General features: G+C 40.6%; 1 protein-coding gene across 1 annotated transcript in view; it reads left to right on the top strand.

The window, feature by feature from the left end:
- ctnnd2a (catenin (cadherin-associated protein), delta 2a) overlaps positions 1–22,364 on the top strand; it is a 198,898-nt gene that overhangs the window by 108,608 nt on the left and 67,926 nt on the right. Inside the window, exon 13 of the mRNA XM_070927742.1 lies at positions 18,602–18,734. Coding sequence (XP_070783843.1) covers positions 18,602–18,734 — 133 coding nt within the window. The remainder of the gene's footprint in view (positions 1–18,601; positions 18,735–22,364) is intronic.

The raw sequence follows: 22,364 nt of genomic DNA, 5'->3' as shown, positions 1-22,364 counted from the left end.
AGTCATCAGCATATTGTATGCCTAACTTGTGTATGTTACTGTAGTATGTGCATGTGTATATGTGTTAGCATATGTGTGTGTGTGTGTGTGTGTGTGTGTTTGTGTGTGTGTGTGTGTGTGTGTGTGTGTGTGTGTGTGTGTGTGTGTGTGTGTGTGTGTGTGTGTGTGTGTGTGTGTGTGTGTGTGCGCATGGCAGCCAGTAACACAGTTAGGGGCCATTACCGTTGCAGAAGAGTGAGCGTGAAAGAGCAGAGGTGAGGACAGCGACACAAAGAGAAAACTCAATAACCGCTAATGGATGGGAGTGAAGAGAGGAGGAAGAGAGGGAGATAAGACAAATAAGGGGAGGGAGGAGGGATGGAAGGAGGAAGTGGTGAAGATGAAGCTAAAGGGAGGAAGGCAGATGAACACAATAGAAGAGGAGGGATGAAGGGAAGGAAGGAGGTACATGCAGAGAAGAACGTAGGAAACAAAGGGAGGATGGGAATTTGTGAGAAAGGGGAAAAATGGAGGGTGGTAGATAGATGAAGATTAAGATGGAGGGAGGTGAATAAATAGAAGAAAGACACAGTAGAAGTAATGAGAAGGGCAGACCATAATATAAACACATCATTGCCTTGTTTGTGTGTTCTCCTTTAAGCTCTCTCTGTGAAGGGATTCTCACCCCCACTGAGCTTCCTTCTTAAATTGAATATTGAAAACAATGTAGGAAGCAAGATGAAGAGCAAAATGTTGAGCACAAACCTACAGATTCAATAAAACTAGGGAGGGTAAGAAGGGAAGGCAAAAACCATTAATGAAGGAAAAGAAAAAGGAACAAATAAAGGGGATTGGAAGAATCTTAAATGACGGAAGAAAGCACAGAGAGGAATTTGTTTGTAGAGAATAAGGGAGACATACCTTGAGGGATCAAAGAAAGAAGAAGACGGGGGGAGGGGTTTGTGAGTAAGGACAGGAGGGATTGAGAGATGAACATTAGCTCGGGGAGAATGGGAGTTAGGGTCCAAGGAGGCGGGGGCGAATAGTTACTGTTACAAAACTTGGGAGGAAGCAAGGACGAAAGCAAAAAACACATCATAAAGGGGGACTGACGGGAGAATTCCCAGTGTTGTAGAAATGGGGACTGACAGGAAGAAAATAAAAGTTGTAACATTGCGATCAAAAACGAGACTGCAATATTATTTCAACTGTGGGGGTGTGCCTGACTTATCTCATCAAACACTCAGTCAGCCTGAAACACAGAACTTCAAGATAAGATAAATCAAAAAACCCTAATTTAAATCAAACCCCCTCATTCACATTTTCTCCACAAATGATGTATTCACCCAGCTATAGTGGTTGATGTTTGATGTTAAAATCATTTTGTTATGATTGAGTGAAGATGGTTTCCATGATACTGTCACCAAATACATGCTGAAAGACCAGAAAGTACAGAAACCTTACATTTCAAGCAAAAAGTCTGGAATCGAAGGGTTAAAGCCACATCACTGCAACAATAGATGTAAAACATACATTGTGTAGGTAAAGGTAAAATACATACATGTTCCCCCATTATCTATTTGATACAATAGAGCTGCTGACATGGAATTGCTATTTACAGTACCTTGATGTGATGTGATCTGATGTGACATGTCATTGTCACCGCTCGCTATTTACTGACAGCGTTTGTTGGCTCACAGCCCGAACACATCGCTCTATTTATGGAAAATCTGCAATGGTCAGCGGTGACCCTGTGCATGTTTGTGGGTGTGTGTTTGTATGTCCAAGGCTGTGTCAAAGACGGAGATGAAGATAGTATTTGTGTGTATTTTCAGGCGTGTGTGTGTGTGCCTGACATTCACGTGTGATAGCGTAGGACTGATGCAATGCATTTCCAAGTGTCACACAGTCTAAAGGACATGTCCCTAACCCTAACCCTAAAAACAAAAGTAAAGTATTAATGAAATGCATTTCATTGTATTTGATACGTGTGTGTGTTTGTGTCAGTATTCAGTCAGCTTGAAAATGATATAAAAAATAGAGAAAGTGAGCGAGAGAGATTTTTGGAATACTCCTGCACTGTGGACAGAGACACAAATAACTGCACATTGGATTTAAAAGTTTCAGCACCATGGAGAGTGACAGACTGTTCCTACTGCTTGAATACAGCTGCAGCTGCTGCTTGCACCACTTGTTACTCTGTGACTACTGCATACATATAGTCCCCCCTAGCAACCATGCAACATGCAGAATCATGCTAGCTTGATGACTGCACTTCTTTTGAAAAGGAGCCTGTTACACAACATTTTTTAAAATACCTTCAGGTGATAGAATGCTTACAATACAACTTAGCAGCTTCTTCACAATGGTGACTCTAAGAATGCAACCATGTCCTGCTTTGTAAATAGTACATATCAGTATTTATTTCTTTATGATGCATGTATATGGATCTTTAGTTCATGAAACGTGTTGTCCATTTTATATCTGTTCTCTGCCTTCGGGCGGGGGGGGTTACCGGGATTCTTAGAGGGGAACTCAGATGTTTAACCTCACCATGAGCAACTGCTTTACTGAAAGACAGAGAGAGGGAAGCACAAAAATGGAGAGTCCGTCCTTTTTTGTCCTTTGTTATTAATCCGAGGTCTACATCAGACATAGAAAAAGGGAATAAGGACAGAAAAAAATGAAGTGGCAATGAGAGAAAGATAAAGACAGATAAAAGAATGGGTTAGTAACTGGGTGACCTGGGGAGGGAGGACAGTTAGGGTGTGAGAGGCACAGTCACGGGGTGAGCAAGGGATTTAAAGGAAGAGAAAGGAAGGAGGAGAGAGACAGATAGAGGAGAGAGGACACACTCTATTGGCTCTCAGCACGGCCCAGGGGTAATTTCCTCTCCACATGAGAAATGCATGCTGGGATATGGAATTACCTCCAAGGGAGGGTAATGATGCATTGCCAGAACCTTGGCCCTGAGGCACAGCTGTGTGTATGTGTGTGCGCGTCTGTGTGTGTGTGCGTGCATCTGTGCCCTGGCCATCATCCCTGCCTGTTCTGGGTAAATTGCCCATTGTAGTTATTTTCCTTTTCTGAGGTGGCCTATCTGTTTGTGCGTGTGTGTATGTGTGTGTGACCTTGGAATGATAACAGCACTGTGTGTCTGCCTTCTTCTCTGCTATAGTGAGCTTCAACCTAAATCTTAGGCCTAGGAGATAGAAGAAGACATATTGCTTTGAATGAACACCACCACAATGAGACAGACAGACAGACAGACAGACAGACAGGCAGATAAATGTGAATTAGGTGGTCATTGGGTAGTCACAGAGACACACTTTAAGCATTTAGATCAATGGAAAGAAACTGACGCATAGATCAGATTCACACATACACATAAGTAAAAGCTAAAGTTAACAATTCGATAATATTTGGTTGTCAGGCAGCGAGAAATCAGAATAGAAAGCATGGACTTAATTGCTGTGTTCACTGTTTCAGTAGTTGAAGGACGTTTTCTCATTGTGTGTGTGTGTGTGTGTGTGTGTGCGCTCTCTAATGTGTACAGTCTGTAATGAATCTGTCATGTTCTTTTGATCCAATCATTGCATTATTGTTTTTCATGGTAATTACTGCCACTAACATTTCTTCGATTAACATCCATCAAACCTTTCACACACATACACAGGAGCAGGCACACACATGCAAATGCGTCTATTCAGCACTACAAACTCTGTAGAGGAGGAAAAAAAGGTTAATATATGATTTTTCAGCTGCTTCATACTCAACAAAAGTATGGCAATAGATGCTTTCCATCTCTCCTCCTCCCACCACCTCTCTGCTGCTCTGTCTCCTGACACTGGTGGCATTTGGGAAGGATTATGGGAAAATGTCACACCAGCAGAATTACTGTATATCTTCTCTCCTCCCCACGCCTCACTTCACCTCGCCTTCCCTCTAGTGCATACTTGAGAGCAACACAGCCTAACCAGACTCTATCTACTGACTTAATGGTACTAAACTAAGCACAAATATGAAAAGAAAAATATGAATTGTAACAGATTGTTAATCTGATAATCTTAATCTTGACATGTATTGAAATTAATCTAAAAATATTCCATTTCATTTTTACCTACTTGGAAAAAACCCAGTGAGATTTGAAATAAATTGAATTGGCCCTATTGCAATGTTTTTATGTTTTTTTACATAGTGATATTATTATTTGCATTGTGGGGTACTTCAGCATTTCCATTGTGGGTGAGACGGAAGAAAAATCCTGTTCATTTGAGTGCTTGAATATCTTTTGCAACAGCTCTTTCATCATTTGTCTTCAGACCAAATATGTGTCTATATTTATCTGTATGTTATGATGGGTCCATATTCCAGTTGAGACAATTTCTCTATATGGATCTCTGGGTACCAGCCAGCCTGAGTATAGACTACATCTAACATGAATGCGGCCAGAATTTAGTTACATGTGTAGCACAGTGCCATCAATATAAGTACCCTCATGAGACAGCGCTACTAAGATTTTATTTTCCCTTGGACTTCAGTGCAGTCTTGCATGAACTCAGTGCTATCGACTTTACACTCAGAGAAATGTATCTTGTCTTTAATTACCTCTTTTATTAACATCCACCACAGACATTAATGTCAAGCAGTGGTACATCTTGCATGCCACTGCTGTCTTTGAGCAAGGCTCAGTGTTCTGTGGGGCTGCAGATGTTAAGGTCAGTGACTTGTATATCTCATGTGCAGGAGAGGGATCTTGACCTTTTCAGCTGAGTTGCTTGCAGGAAATCAAGCATTGAGTGCTTGTTATTGGACCCAGTGGGACTCAGTAATGACCAGAGAACTAAAATAAAGCTGAAATTGGGAAAAGAAGTACAGGAGGTAAGATTAAGAAAGCAATTTGAAACATGGAAGGAGAAAACTCATTGCAGAGAATGTAAGAAAAGGCTCATGTTTGTTGTGCTCATTTGAAATTAAAATTGCAATCGTTTCTTGTCATAGGTGATCACATTTAGCCATGCTGGCGTGTCGGTATCCGCCAGCTGCAGAGCTACAAAAGCACCTGCAAATTACATCATGTCATAATACATCCCTGTGGAAGTGCGCTTACGAAAATATAACACTTACATGCCCACTCACACAAATGTATGCCCACAGAAACTCCAACCAATATTGTTCTAAATCTAAATTTCTATTTGGCATGCTAATTAGAGGAGACTGACTCACAGGTGGGTTGCCAAACACTACAAAAGGATAAAGCAGCAGCAGCTGACTGGGCTGAGGATTTTAAAGAAACGTTTCAATAAACATGCTATTTTAAGTGTAAGCACAGTATGCTCACTTTCTATCAGTCACATACTGTAGTTTTAACCTTTTTGCCTCCTTGTAAGTTACTGCTCTCCTTTTGCCTCCCTGAGACTTGCTTCTTGGCTGAGATAATATAACATTTTGGCACATGTTATACTTGTGAGACCCTTTAAAAAGAAAGCAGAGTTACTGACGAGCTGTATTCAAACTTGCAAGATCACAGGAGCATTGAATTGAATACATTCAATACAAACAATCAGCCGATTGGAGCAGTACTGTAGGATGCCCAGAAGCGGACTAGTGACTGTAAGGTCAGTGCAAGGTCATTGATTTCGTTTAAGCAATGCCCTTAACCCCTCAACTCTTCCACACTCACACAACCAGATCAGGCTGTGTGAGTGTGGATTAGGGGCGTTCCTGGAAAAGCATTCATGTCCAAGGAATCCACTTTGGTTAAGTAACGCTATACAAAATAGATCCCTTGATGACAGCGCTGATGGTAGCCATTGTCAAGAAGCACCACAACAGTTATGTACTACGTGGTGAAACACTGCTATCTACCATGTTTTTGGCTGTCTCATTATTCATTTTCATCGTGGGTTTTGATCACAGACCCCCCGCTTGTGATCTGCAGAGTCAGTCCAATTTTTTCATTGAGTCATGACAAAATAACTGATGCATCCTATGGGGTGCTGACTCAATTTAGAAACACTCCTCCATCATGCATCCATCGTTCCATTTCTTTCTCTCCCCATCTCTCCATCACACTTCTGCAGGTAGAGAAGGCTTGACAGTGATGATGGGTTGGGAGGTGTAGGCTTTCGTCTAGCACCCAAAGTGTTTTCTCCTTCGCTCTCAGTCTAAACACACACTCCCCCCTGTTGACCCTAGTTCTCTCTCCCCATGAAGTGATTCCTAAGGCTCTCCTCACCATGCTAACTATAGTAATGCATGTGTGTTTGCACCTGAGTGTGCATTTCTTAATGTGTGCGTGCATGTGCTTTCACCTCATAATATCAATAAACACTGTCCTGTCAGCCAGACGGATGCTTCGTTCTGACCGTGACTCAAGTGAAACACTAATCTTGGTAGAATGATGGCAGGAAGAGAAAGAATGAAAGACAGAAAGAGAGGGGGGAGAGCAGAGGGAATTGAGGAATAGACGCAGGGCAGACCCTCGAATGAGTCATCGGACAAGGTTGTTGGTGTTGTCTTACCCCTCTTAGTGAAGGTGTGTGTGTGTGTGTTTGAGTTCTGTGGGCTTTGGCACATGCTGCAATAAGTAACATGTGCATTCATGCATGATCGTGTTTGCTTTTCCCCCGTGTACATTTTGTGTATTTTCCTGAATCACTTCACTGATTTTGCACTCTTGAAATGTCATTTGTCAATGCCAAGGCCTGAATCTTGTGAAATGCAGACTTCATATTTACGTCAGGATAGAATAGATCAATATTATGGGCGCATTTTTATGCCAGTTCTTTGCCATGTTGCATTTAATACTGTCAGAATTAAATGTCATTCTAAGGAAAATGGCAACTAATTGCTGCAGTTGCTATGCTCCCAGTGTAAATAAACATAAGAGTAGAGTATTAACTGTGGCTATTTGTCAAACTATACAGGAAATGTAAAAAAAAAATCTTCAGTGAAAATACATTGAGCAAATTATTATTATATAAGTCTTTATAGCTGACGATCAAGCATCGCTCGAGCCAGGTTTAATTTCACTCCTCTATTCCATCATGGGTTTTACTTTCCTGCCAGCAATCATTTTGCAAGGATGGGTGAACATGTGGAAAATAAACGTTTTCTCACCAAATTATACCACTCTAGAGAATGCAGTCATGTGTGCCATTGAAAGGTTGCTCAATGAATATCAGGCAGCAAATAAACCCAAACCTCAGATCAAATTGATTAAAAAGGTGGGAAATAAACGATCATAGCTGTCACCTAGATTCCCCTAAGGAAGGAGCCAGTGTTTCTATAGATGTGTACATATCGCTGTGAAATCTTTCATTTTATGTTTGGATCCAATGTGAATATAGTCTGCACTCTGTCATATTGCATGACCCTAGCCATGTTGGAGCTCCTTATTCCTCTCCTCTCTCCATCCCCGTCTTATTTGAAGTGGATGACTGCTTTTAATCTCGCTTAATCCGCTTTTGAAGGTTGTATTTATGTGTGTGCGCGCCTGTGTGAGTTCTTGAGCAGGTGTGTAGCTGTATGACGCACATTCTCACATGAGAAATGTCAAAATCTTTAAGTGCAGCTGGCTATTTTTGGGATTGACATTTGCTGCCTTCAATACTATCATCATCAATATCACACATATATATATATCAATATTATCATCATCAATATCACAATCACACTGTCTAATCATTCTTATCCTTATTATTATCATCACCACCCTCCACCTTCTCCTGTTCCATCATAATCATCTGCTTTCATGCACACTGATGTCCTGTAGTCGTAAGACTTCACAATCATTGTTACCATCAATCACAGATGCAGCATAATCAGCATTATCAATGTCATGATCACATCTTCGTCATTGTCTTAATTATTCATTTTACTTCATGTTTTGTTGTCTTATTCATATTTTATCATTACTGTCTTCTTACTTTTTATGTCATCATCTCCGTAGTCAGCATCATTATCAGTATGTTCTTTGTCTCGCACAGCAAATACAGTACTGCTACCACTTCCCTGTGCTGTGTTATTGCCCCAATGTGGACTAATGAGAATAGCAGGTGCATAAGCTAATCACTGGTTTATTAGTTTTTCTTCCCTCTTGCGTCATCTCACTGATTACACTATCTCTCTCTCTTAACACACAAACACCTTTGCACACGAGGCAATACTGAAATATTAATATGCTCACACCCAAACTCACACAGTACCCAAGGAGAGTTTAGTCACCGCAAGGTGAAATGTAAGCTAAGTTCAAAATTACCCTGTAATGGCTGGGTGAGCAGAGGCAAATCAAAATGAATTATGGAGCCATTTGGGGTTGGATATATAAGAGCCACACAGCTACCTGTTCTTTAGAGGAATTGTTTGTTCAGACCTTGAACTAGAGAGTTTGACAATAAAGTTGATAGTGATTATTTCAAGTTATAAATAGCTACAAAATAGCAAATTCTGCTTCTGGCTACTTAAGTCTCTAACATGGATAGATTACTGAGTGGGCTCACTGACAACAGGTCCAGAGGACAGGGGGGCGCCTAAGCCAGAGCCTCTGTGTAAAGGTACTGTTGTTAATTTTTCTTGGTAGAGAGCCAAACGGTCCTGAATAACTGAATAATTTCCCTTCATATATCCCCTTCAAAGGGAGTGAGCCAGTGTTTTTACATGCACATGTTATTTTCTGTAGTAATATGATTTCTTAAACATCATGTTAATGAGAAACCCAATTTTTATTGTAGGGGTGATGGGTTAGAGAAACCTGGTTTAAAAGAAAAAAAGAGCTGGATTTCTTACTTCACTATATGTGTGTTCCTGATGGGGTTTTTAAAATGTGCATGAAAGGGCATTTTAGGCAGCTTTTCCCAGTGGCCAATTGTCTCGTGATCCGCCCACAATCACAGACAAAAACACTGTCAAATATTTGATTACAGTTCTGGTACCATCTTGTGTTGTGTCTGATCTCCATGTGGCCCCTACAACACACCTGACCTTGCACTAACAAACATTCAGACATCAGGCAGGTAGGCAGCAGAACAGTTTCAACACGGCCAGTAGCCACCAGCAACTGTGACTGAACTCCACATGAAACCTGTCAGTGAGGTTTATGTGGAATAACTCTCTCTCTCTCTCTCTCTCTCTCTCTCTTTCTCTCACACACACACAGACACACACATACATACACATACATACACACACACACACACACACACACACACACACACATACATACATACATACACACACACACACACACATACACACACACTGTCTGTGTCAAGTGGAAGCTGTCTTGGTAATGACAAGATCAGAGCAATCATAGTTCAGACAGTTGACATCTGCTACAGTGTGCGTGTGTGTGTACAGTATATGCCCATTACACACTGGAAAAGCCAGTCTCCCTCTCCACAGCTTTCTGTCTCCACCTCATCTTTTAATCCATCCATTGCTTTCTGGTGTTACTTAGTTCTGGTTTAACTTCCCATATATCCCTCTTTTTGACATAGCAGAGAGTGTACTCAAAAAAGAGGACAAAAAGAAATAAAAATGAAATAACAGAGAAAGGGGAGAGAGCAAGAAATAAAAACAAGGTATGTGATGAAAAGGTTTTTGTAAGTGGGGTGCCTCAGTGTTGACGTGAATTTACCCCGAGTGTATGTGGGCAGTTTGAAGGATTCATGAGTGTGTGCAGGTGTGTGTGTGTGTGTGTGTGTGTGTGTGTGTGTGTGTGTGTGTGTGTGTGTGTGTGTGTGTGAGAGCGAGAGAGAGAGAGAGATACGGAAAAACAATTCAGACAGAGGAAGCAAACAAGTGTGCTTGTGTGTTTATGTGCTTCTGAGCGTGTACATGTTGTCTGGCAAGTCATCTCTCTTGTTTAATGTCAGGGCAGGTCTCTGACCTGTAATGTGAATCTGAAAGTGGAGGAATGCATCATACACATGTGCATACACACGTGTACACACACACACACACACACACACACACACACACATGCATACAGTTGTACACAGTGCTAATATCCAGCTTGACCTTATCAGTGTGATATTCACATAGCAGAACAATTTTGGATAATTTGTGGTTGCGTGAAGCACATGGACACACAAACTGACAGTGTGTGCACCTTCATTAGGGATGAGGCATAAAGGTGCATTTGTTGGTCATGCATGCACACGTGCGCATGCATAGGCTGGCATCCTCATTAGCATCATCGCAGTAAAAATAGCTCACCTTTCTTGTTTGTCATTCAGAGGCCAGAGCAGGCTAGGTGACATGATTGCATCTCAGCTTGCAAATCAAGAGACAATGGGGCTGTAATTTTTCAGCAAGCTCTCCTTCATCCTCCAGCTTAATCCTCTGCCTGCACTATGATTGGCTGAGTGGATGGGTATTTGATTGGTCAATTTGTACACTGGTGTTGTATCATTGATGTTAGAGCAAGTTAGAGTGGTTCTTCTCAGTCTTAACGGACATCATTGCAGTGCATTCTGCTGATGGTGGTTCACTGATGTCACTCTCATCAAACTGTCCAAAAACCCAACCCCCATCTCAAGGGGGATCTTAAAATCAGGGTACAAAAATGTACTTTTCACACCTAATATTTAATCATCTTTACTGGTGCTGTTATGTCCTCAGAGGGGGGCATGAGAAAAAAAACTATTTTCCTGTCGGGACTGGTAAATTAATTCTATGAATACAAATTCTTACTAGTAATGCTGTATATGAGCCCATATCACATGTCTTCTGCAGTGGAGCATAAACTAGAGATTCCTGTTGAGGCCCTCTTCTACATTTCCTTGATATGTGAATTTGGATGGTTGACCCAAATAGCAGAGTAATGACAACCATTATAATCAGCCAACATCTCTTCTGTGTTAAACTGTATCAAAAATGAACAGAATTCCTTGTAGTGTTATACAGTTACAACACTAAACTGTAGTTTTCTACTTACTTTGGACACAGTAGAGTACACAAGTTATTCCTCATGAGGGTAGCAGCTTGATAACGGCTTGAGTCCACTTGAAACTGCATCGTTTTGTACTGTATCTCTTACTACAACCAAATTGTTTTTCGATTGGATAGATGTTCTGAGGGAACCAGATTGTGTCTTATTCTTGCTTTAGATCCAGTAGAATACACAGCTCAATCTTAATGAGGGTGGTGTGTGATACATTGTAATGGTCTAGGTCACCTCAGCTTCTATTGGCCCATCTAATGAATGTTTGACTGAGTGTATATTTTACTGGCCTATTGTTTGGCTGTGTAAACATCCAGTAATTGCACTGTGTTACGGGGGAATAGTGCCACCGGGCTGAAAATTACCGATCAGCAAACGTGGGATAATAGCTGTGTGAATATGTGTGTAGTTTTGCCTCTTTGTAGAGAGTGTATTTTTGTGTGTCTTCAATGCATATGTAATATGCATAAATGGGTGTGCACTTCTTTTGGTATGTACAGTATGTGTGTGTGTGTGTGTGTGTGCTTTATTGAATGTTTATGTGCATGTGAGTGTGCGTGCCCTTGCTTAACTGCAGTGTATATATATATTTTCAATACACTGTGTATGTGCATGTGTGCGCTTCTCTGGGTGTGTATATAAATGAACACCTGTCTGTCAGCTTAATGCCCTATTCGATTAGGCCTCCGATTCTGTGTGTTCAGCTAATTGCAAGGACTAGTGCCGGCGTTTGTGTTTTCCTTACCCTGGCAAATCGCTCCATGGCCCTGCACACTAATGTTCCCCTTCACCAGCCCCACCCATGCCAGCCTCACACACATACACACACACACACACACACTCACACACACACACTCTTGAATGACATTTTCTGCATTTACATTAGTAGACACACTTATCTAGAGCAAATTGTTAAAAGGGCAAAGAGTAGAAAAAGCCAGCATTCGTAAACTGCTGTAAATTGGTGAAGTATTTGGGCTGTAGAGCAGTTCAATGGACAGCAATACAGTGAAAGAACAGAGCAAATCCAAAGACACACTCAAAGATAAAAAGCACCATATCCCCTTCCAACTGTATGTGAATTGTCCCTTGGATTTGACACTTTTTGCATAATCACTCCTACTAACTCAGGACTTGTAAGAATTGTAGATGAAGTGCTTTTTCCTACTTGAAATTCATACAATTAAGTAAAAGATTTTACTGGTTTAAGAACTAGAAAGCAGATAAAGACAGGTTTTTGAAATAATCAAAGACATTTGGGGCCATTTTTTGGTACTCAGTGAAGATCCATAATTATTTTGCCAATCAGCTTGAATAGCTTTTCATTAATAATTGCAACCTTGGTTAGTCCTCACATTGATGAATGCAAGTATTTTAACTTCTAATACTTTATTTTTTACATAAAATGAACAAGCATGCACTGTATATTACAATAAAATATAATGATAATAATAAAATAAATATGTAATCTATAATAGTACCTAACATAATAACTTATATGTGTGTTTTTATGTAAAATCTAAATATATTGGAATTTCTCCAGTCTCTCTTTGAGCTTGCTAGTGACGTACAGTACATTTCATCACCAGCCATCCCACTGTCATCTCTCCCTCTCCCATTCAACACCTCTCATTCATTCTTCTCACTCGTCCTTTGTTCACTTTTATTCAACCTCCTGAGCATCCTATTCCCAGCTGGAAGATGCCATAGAGAAAGCGTATTGATTTTTCTCTTCGTCTGTGTGGTTGCTGCTCAAGCTTTGGATGGAAAGAGAGAGAGAGAGAGAGAGAGACAAACAGGGATGGCGGTATGTGCAGACTAAAAGGAGTTAACAAAGGAGAAATTCACATGTGGCTTCTCATACTGAAGTGATGAAGAGACTACCCATCCTCTGTCCATTCCATTCATCATTTCTCTCCTTTGCGCTCTCTGCAACACACTCTGTTGCTCTTATTCATGGCCTCTCATTTTCTTCTCTCCTCTACTTTTCTTCGCTGTCTTTCTCTTTATGATTTACGTTCAGTGTGGAATTAGTACTTCTATATTTCCATGGAGAGAGGTGATCTGTGATTCATTCATTCATTCATTCATTCAGAGTCATTTGCCCATCAGTAACTGGGGAGCAGTAGGTAAGGAGGAGGAGGAGGAAGGTGACAGAAAATGAGGTGTTTTCATTGCAGCTGACTCACCAGCGATTTTCTTTCTATCCACTGTTTATTTCTGGATGGGTTTCATCCCAGGCTCCATCCACCCATCTCTATCTATCTATTTGTCTGCCCAGCTATTACGAGCATCACCCTCTCTTCCCCCACCTTTCGTTGATCCCCTTTACTGTGGCTGGGATTTGTGTTCGGTTCTTGCAACAGTGCTCCACATTTTTAGCTGAAGAGAAGAGCATGTGCAGAACATGCAACATTGCATAAAGCCATAAGAGCCAAGACAACACAGAAAATCAGATATGGTTTGTAATAACTCCAAATAAACAACTGCTCCTAAAGCTATGATGGCTTGCTTTTATGTTTCCTTTTTGTACACAAGTATCCATAATGATTTTGTATTGATATAATATTATATGTGAATAATACTATATGTGAGGGATAAAATAGACACCTATACATTTACTGGAGAAAGTGTCCATATTTTGCTATTCATCTACTTGTCAGGCCTCAGCTAAGTGCAGCGGCCCTGGCTGTGTTTAAACTTCTCTTTCATTTGTCAATGGGGCATATCAACAGAGTTGGCTATTTTCCTGGATAGCATCTTAATTAAGTTGCGATTCTAATTAAAGAGACCTGGCACTTCACTTTTAGTCAATGTTGGTGCATCTTCACCTGCATCAACACACTGTAACAGAGGACGCACCCAGGAGCATTTCTACATGCACGTGCATACACATGTATGAACAGAAGCACAGAGGAACTGATGTGTGAAAACAACAGCACACCAAACCTGTAATACTGTATAATGAAGTACAATATTTACTCACATGCAAACCACTCTTAAACATGCTGTAGACCTTTTCCCATTCAGTGAGAATGAAAAGGCAAGATATGGTAGAACATTTGTATTAGAGGGAAAGAGAGAGTGCTGATGGTGAGAGATTAAGAGAAAGAGAGGAAGAGGAAAAAGGTGCAGACTGCGAGAATGATTTAATGGCCAATATTTGAAAAGTGTGCCATTTGCTCCTGTGTCAAAGTCGAACTCTTATTCAGCTCCTATGGAGTAACAGGAGAAATTTGATCACCAAGGCAGTAAATTACCTAAATTGCATTTTCTCTCTTTCTGCTGTTCTTCCTGCTTTTTTCTCCCTATTCTCTCACTCTCTCCCTCCCACACTGCCCCCCCCCCCCCCCCCCCCTTCTCTCAGTGATGAAGATTGATGTTCAGGTCCTAATTAGCATCTGCTTTGGTATGCACACTGCCAGTCTATCCATTCCTGACCCTCCAATCAGTTAACAGACATGACAGGCCTTGTCCAATCAGATTAAGTCCAGCGGGACAGGCTTCCTGTGTGGAGCTGTCACTCCAGATGCATTGTGGGCTCTACTGATGGATGGGATTTTGGGCTAGGAGACCCAAATCATGTACTTTTGTGTTTTCAAAATTGCGCCGTATAAGGCTTTGAAGATAGTAGTAGTATGAGATCAGATCTGTGCAAATGTTGTTATTGAATAGGGTTGTTGTTTGAATGGATATGATTTGATGTGATATATTTTTGATCCTATGTTTTCAGTCCTGGTTTATTTTGCGACATCTGTGGTAGCTGGTGTCATGGCAAAAGCGTTTCAATATTGCAGATAACAGAAACCTTGGCAGGGTTGGCTACAACATTACTTTTCTGAAGTTGTTGCTCAAGGGCACTTCAGTAGGATGGATGATTCTTCAAGAGTAACACAACCTCAAACTTAAACCTGTGTTAAACCTGACAGTAAATATGAAATGTACATATTTTACTGACCCTGTGGTATTCGCTGATCTATGGTGCAGTGTAATACCTGAAATCAATCAGTGGTCATGCAGATAAGGGTTTGACATTGTGTATGTTGTGTGTTCATTAGTATTACTCCGAAGTGTTGTATGTATGTACACAGTTACTATATCCAAGGCCATTCCACTCAGCTGCCTTTCTGTACAGTTTGACTGTTCATGAACACGAGACGCTACATTTTATAACCCTTTGGCACTCATTTTTTAGCTTTGTCGTTATTTATCACATTCTCCATTACATAATTCATGCCTCCACACTTTGCCTCTGCCATTTCATCCATTTGAGTTCAAGGATACTGGGAACATGACAATGAATGATGCAACAGAGGGAAGATGTATTGCTGTCACTCATGTCTCTCCCTCCACCTTCAGCCTTCTTCTACCAGGCAGAGGAACTGGAATTATTAACAGCAACAATCAACCAATCTGTGTGAAAATCAGCTTTGTTAAACACAGAGCATCACTATTGTGTGTGTTTGTGTGTGTGTGTGTGTGTGTGTGTCTAATCAGTGTTTTTTCAAATCAATCAACCAATCTGTGTGAAAATCAGCTTTGTTAAACACAGAGCATCACTATTGTGTGTGTGTGTGTGTGTGTGTGTGTGTGTGTGTGTCTAATCAGTGTTTTTTCAAATGAGAGGAGCATGTATCCAGGTGTGTGTACTGTATATCAGTGGTCATGTTGGATTTCAACTGTCTCATGAGACCTGGACATGAAAAGAGAAAGACATGAAGAAAACTTTTATGAAAAGAAAGAAATCCTTTGATAATCCGTGCATTTTCATGTGCTCTACTCTTTTATCACACTTTGCCTCCCTCCCATGCATGTGTGTGTGTGTGTGTCTGTCTGCATCAAAGCCCCACCATCACACAGCAGTCTTTTCATATGTCCCAGTTATATCACTCTGTCTCTGCCTCCCCGTCCCTCCCCCACAAACCCCCTTGCCACCTGCCTTTATTCTCAGTATGTCAGACTGCTCTCCTGCCATGCCTAGAGTTTCCATTGAAAGTGTTTCGCTGCATCACGCCTCCGCATGCCTCAAGAAATGGCAAAGTAACCTGTCTAACCAGGAACATGGAGCTCTGTGCAGCAGTGCCAGCTAATTTATTCTCATACCCACCGGTGTGTCGTATCAAGAACATGTACTGTAGCTCAGGTTTAAAAAAGGTGAGTCAACAAATTGTTCTGTGTGGCATTTATTGCCACATAAGGCATAAGATAATGAAGTAACATAAAGTATATGGCACATAAGCGCCAGCATATTGTGTTACAGATTCCTCAAAAGCTGTGTTGCTATTTAGTGTGAACCCTGCAGTTTTGCTGGCACTGCCTCTTTGATCAGGTCTCCCTTTTGCGGGCTGTATCCCTTTCTGTTTGCATCTCGCTGTTTCACGTTGTTGGCTCGTCGCCTGGCGGTGCGTCTACCGATCTGTAGCTCTCATTAGCACCTGTGTTGACATGACTGGCATCTCATCTTAGGGTTGTTTTCCTCTTTCTTGATCCCGTTTTTATTTTTCCATCTCCTACCAGCATCTTCTTGCACGTTGTACCCACAGTTGCCTTCGAATGCTCTGGTTTTTCCCTTTTCTCATTTTCATTCTCCCTCTGTGTTTCACTCTGTCTCCCTCTTTCTCCCTCCTGCTCTGTTCCACTCACTCTGTCTCTCTCCCTACCAGGGACTTTTAATTAATGGCGAGCCATGATGCTTATCTTATCAGCAGATCACTCTGCTTTCTATTAACTACACTGACAGAGCTGGGAGGCTGCAGGGGATGGATGGCACACACACACGCTCAAACACACACATGCACTACCAACACATTGTCACTTGCATACATACATACATACACTAAAGTACAGACACAGATGAATATGAAATGAAAATGCACAAGTGCGTGCACACACACACACACACACACACACTGACAGACACAAATTCACTCAGAGACTAACGGGCACAGTGGCAACTGTGTTCACATAAACACACATCATGATCCTATCTTAATCTTGCCAGACACTCACACACATAAACAAACAAACTGCCCTGATGGTATCAGGCTGTGTGATTTAAGGAGTGTTGTTTGAGGGTCTCTCCTCCTAAATCCCCTAAATGCCTTGGGAATCCCTCCCTTTTCCCCCTTCTCTCTATCTCTCCTTTACCTCCCTCCTTCAGTCCTGCTTTATGGCTGAATGAACACTTATCATTCGGCAGATAAAGAGCCGTCCACGCTGGAGCTTGCTTTATCTTTGAGAGCCATGTTTACTCCCCGTGAATGCTCTGCTTTTCACAGATGTTTCATAGACCACATTCGCTTGATCCGACAGAGATGAGAGTGCGGTGTTGAGACTTGATTTTCTGCTGCAAAAAACATGCACAATCCTCTACCCCATCAATTTTAACTCTCCAGGCAGGTCAATTGTCCCATATTTACCACATTTTCATGTTTGGGGAAGCTGAGCTAGGAGGCAAAATAAATCACGATAGCTTGATGGGGATTACAGTGAGCCGCATTTTGGCACGGAGCAATGAGCATGGAGGCAGAAACAACAAAATCAATCCTGAAACATCAACATCGACAGGAGCCACAAAATTTCAACATGGGTTTTGTTCAGATCTCATTGAGAGTTGACAGTTTTCTGAAAGCATTGAGAGACACAGAGAGAGGAAGTAACAGAAAAACAGTTTACAGACTGGTTATTGGAGAAAATACTACAGTAGATTGTGGAGACACACACTCGTGCATGCGTGTACACACACACAGTTGCCCACACACAGTCGCCCACACTTCCTTGCACACTCATAATTTCCTCATTTGGGGGACCGTAGCAAAACAATTATCAGCAGGGGATAATACAATAAAAGAGACCATTTCTGGGGTATTACCAAGGGACAAAACATTTATTTCACTTTGTCCAGTGCGCTCATGGGAGTGTAAATTCCAAATGGTAGAAAATATAGAACATAACTCACACCATTCACACTGCAGACAACGTGCAGGCAGTAGTAATGCTGTGCTGTGTAATTCAAAACAATACTGTGATGAGTGTATGGCTTGTATCTCAGATTCATACTTAAAAACACAGTTGTAAAGCTTTTATGAACTCACTGTATGTTTGTATATGGCCATGTAGAGTTGAAAGACATTCAAAGAATCATTGTGTTGTTCTTCCAGGAAAACCAACCTCCTCTTGAGTTATTTGCAAATATTGTTTGAGCCTGATTTTTCCCCATTTGTTTGTAAAAGTGTTCATGGATGCCACCTGCTTAACCCACTGGCCTCATCTTCACTTGCTCTCATTTCCTGTGCCTGTGATGGATGGAAATGACAATGTTTTGGCAAATTGGGCATTCAGTGTGTGATTTGCATCGTTTCTGTCCCACTGTGTTGCTTAACTTGTAAAGCTCTCTCCCATAAGTAGAGAGCTGTTTGGTTGAAAACAGAACAAAGGGGATTTTGACATTTAAATGTCTCTCATTCATACCTTTTTATCTATCTGTCATTCTTTCCCTGTGTATGCTGTGTAACTATGTAAGTGAATCTGTGAGTCGGTGTAGCTCTGTGTATGTTGGGAAGAGAGTCTGTGATTTTATTGGACTACTTTCAGGTAATCTCCTGTGTTTTGGTGAGATGCTTTGTTAAAGTGCTGCAGGAATCAAAGTGTCTCTGTCTGTCTGTCTCTCTGCAGAGAGTTTGGGTGGAGAGATCCGGAGCTGCCAGAGGTGATCCAGATGTTACAGCACCAGTTCCCATCCGTGCAATCCAATGCTGCAGCATACCTACAGCATCTCTGCTTTGGAGACAACAAGATCAAAGCTGAGGTGTGTGTGTGTTTTCAGGGTTGTGTGAGTATTTGATTACAAGCATTGTTGCACAGAATAGAATGATTTAACTTGGATGATAAAAGCCATAATAAGGTGAGTATATGGAACCAAGTGAATACATTCTTATGAGTTACTGTCAAAACAGCTCTGGCTGTTTTGCATTTTCCTGCAGCCGCTTGCAATAAATCATGCATTAACTAACCAGTTCTACACTGATGTTCTGCATGATAAAGCTTGCCACAATCTCCATCCCTAAGCTGTGCCTTCTATTGAGTTGTATCTATAGTGGCAGTAAAGTTCAATTAGTCCCAAAGTCACGGGTTTATCTCTCAAAACCAATTTTGGAGGGAAGTCCCTTTGGAACTCTCTAATAAACCCTTTAATAAGGCTAGAGGCACTCTCAAACAATGGCAGTGACACATGCAGATGCATTCACACCCAAACCCACAGATACACAACGTGTCTTCAAATGCCCCTCAACACACACACACACACACCCTTCCCCACCTTATATTACCCTCAGAATCAATTTACCACTACATGCAGGCGATTTTTTTCTTTATGAAATTAATTTCAGTTGAGCCGGTCAATAACTGCTACTGCAACCTCATTGAAAAGTGATACCACATTGCTAAAACGCTCATTCAGACACAAATACAAAGGAACACACACTAGCATGATGTGCACACATATGCAAACACAATCCTAAAAGCTCAATATGCAAACTGAAAAAATAAATAAATAGAACATTTAATATGAACTATATTCCAATGTAGGCAATTAAACATGTAAACATGGAGACACTGCTCATTTTCATTCACACCGACCCACTTATCCACCCACACAAACAAAGATACACACATATACAGATATGCAATCACACTTACGTACAAAAACATCACACTTCATTCCACTCCCACTCCCTCATCCATGCAGCTCTGAAAGAAACAAGTGTTCATGTCTTTTGTAATGGCTATAATTATTGCCTGAATGGAGCAGTCCAACAATGGAGAAAATAGCAACTATGTATTGACGGTGGATGTTTTGGCCTGCCTTCATCAGTCTGTTTGATTGTCTTGCTCTGGGCCCAAGGTGCTGCTAAACACTATTTACACAAATTAAATCTGGAAGAGATATCAAGACAAAATTGATGCGTTGCATCACATCAAATAAAAGCAGGTATTCACATGCATTTCTATATACATGCACACACACAGCCAGATGTGCATACAATGATGAAATGCAGCATGTTCATTATGATGCAGTGAGACACGCAGAAATGTCCCCTCAACAGTATTTCTTCAATAGTTTTTAATGAAAAATAAAGCTGACAGACGATCACCAAGCCAGATACAGGATATTAGTTTGGTTAAAGATCCTTTTGTCAGAATGAAGCAAGATATTATGAAACTCATCGTTTTGCTGTGCTTTCATACTGTGATGGGAGTGATGAATTCGTTTCATTATGATTAATAAGAAATATTTGTTTTAAACCCCTGGTACCCATGGAACAAGGCAATGAACCCCTAACTGTTACCAATAGTGTTTACTTTGTTGTTTTCTCCATAATGATAGAGCTTGTCTTCACATAGGTTAGCAGTGAAAACGATTCTTCTGCTTCCTCCTCTTCATTTCTGAAGTGTTTTAAGACTCAACAGCACCTTTTATCGTGTTACGTTTGATCACCCTGAAAGGCAGTAACACAGATGCGTGTATGTACTGTGGAGTACATCTTAGAACATCTTGACTCTCATTGACGTCTTTTTCTCAGATCTTCTTTATATGTGACAGTATTCATTAAATTCCAATCAAATTAAAGTTAAAAGAAAGTTTCAAAACAAAATAAGTTCTTCATAAGAGAGTCTGTGAATGGTAGATGGTTTTACTATTGATGTTTCCTCAACTTGCTTGCTAAATGTAAGAAAAATGTCCCTTTTGTTCAGTGAACCTTTCACTTATCTTGATGGATCGTCAAGGTTGTGACAGAGCGTCTTCTTTTCTCTTTTCAACAAGTTTCAGAGTTGAAACTTAAATATCTGCATGACAAAAACATACTGTATAGAGGGACATTAAGATGGTAAAAATACAATATTAATCACATAAAAATTGTTTCCTATTTCCCTCATTCTGAATTTCGAGCATCATCACGTGACTGCAAACAACATATTGGAGCGTGCCTAGCTAATCGAGACCCTGTAAGGTAGTAAGTGAGTGACTGAGTGAGTTTCACCTTCAGCTCATACACAGTAATCAAATACATGTGTAGCCAATAGATCTATGATAATCCTTCATTAATCAGTTCATCAATGATTGTTCACTGGAATCATACAGTACATATGTATCATCAATATAGTGATAACTTCCATTTAGCCAAGAAAAATACACTTTATACATTTTATACAATTCCTTCCAATATTCACTACATACATTATGAATCTGGACAGACACGGATGTAAACTGCAATTTGACTGGTTGGCGGGGCATACAACCGCGAGGCAGTAATTCTAGTTAATTCTGAGAAGCATAGATAAAGACCAATAGGATTGTTAGTAGATCAGTCCCACTCAGAGCCATGTAATACACACTTTTTACATTTTCTCAATGACCTGCTCTTTGACTGTAATTTCTAAGGAGAAGTGGGACTTCTCTGTGATATTTCAGAATTCTTTCTTCTCCTCATCCACCCATTGACTTCTCTTCTTCTTTTCAAGATCACAGGAGAAGAACAAATTCCTTCTGTTAATTGATTATTTTTAGATCAATGTTATTTTTATTGTTCACTTCACATAAAATGTGCATCCATTTATATTTAAGGCAAGTTTACAGTATCTTCCATCAGTTGTCCCTATTGACTTCTACGATGGTTTAGTCAGGAGGCTATGTTTAACTTTGCTTGACACAGTCATTATTCCAATCAGCCAATAGGGAAGTGTGAAGAGCAAGACCAGGGAAGGGTATAGATACGGCCCAAAACGGTTATTTTTAATCTGGTTATTTTTGTAAAGGAATTCAAGTCGATTGATTACTTTTTTGTGCAGAGTAGTTATTTTGCCACAGAAAAATGCCAGGATTTTGATGCATGTCGAACTCCCTGTCGATGTAATATTTCACAACTAATGTACCTTATATTTCCTATTTTCATGATTTTTTTTTTGTGTGTGAACGTGTTTTCAAATCTGGAAGCTTGCCTGTTATAACCTTTTGACAGCAGTGATTGAATATGCATGTCATTGACAAATAACGTGACTGTTTATTACCCAGGGATTCATAACAAAGCAGATGCCATAGAGGTTATATAATAAAGTGACAATTTATTCATTTTCATTTTCTTTTGCCAAAACTTGGCGGACCGTACAGATGATGTTTGTACGAGGAGATCTTCTGAACCTGGAGATGGTGTTCCTCAAAAGGGTCACGTGTCGTAGTGTTGTCCTGCAGCGTCACTGCTCCTTCTTAGTTTCACCGCTGTGTCTTGAATTGTTCAGAAAATATCATGGCTCGAGTAGGTACCCACTGAATACAGAGGCAAAACACAGCTTTTGATGGTTATTCATATATACGGTATTTATATTCGATATTTATTCATCAACACTTTTCATTCTAAAACCAGACATGCCACTCTCACTA

This window comes from Enoplosus armatus, chromosome 21, assembly GCF_043641665.1.
Source record: "Enoplosus armatus isolate fEnoArm2 chromosome 21, fEnoArm2.hap1, whole genome shotgun sequence".
Taxonomy (NCBI): Eukaryota; Metazoa; Chordata; class Actinopteri; order Centrarchiformes; family Enoplosidae; genus Enoplosus; species Enoplosus armatus.
The sequence above is the reverse complement of the archived record's forward strand: the minus strand, read 5'-3'. Positions and strand labels throughout refer to the sequence as shown.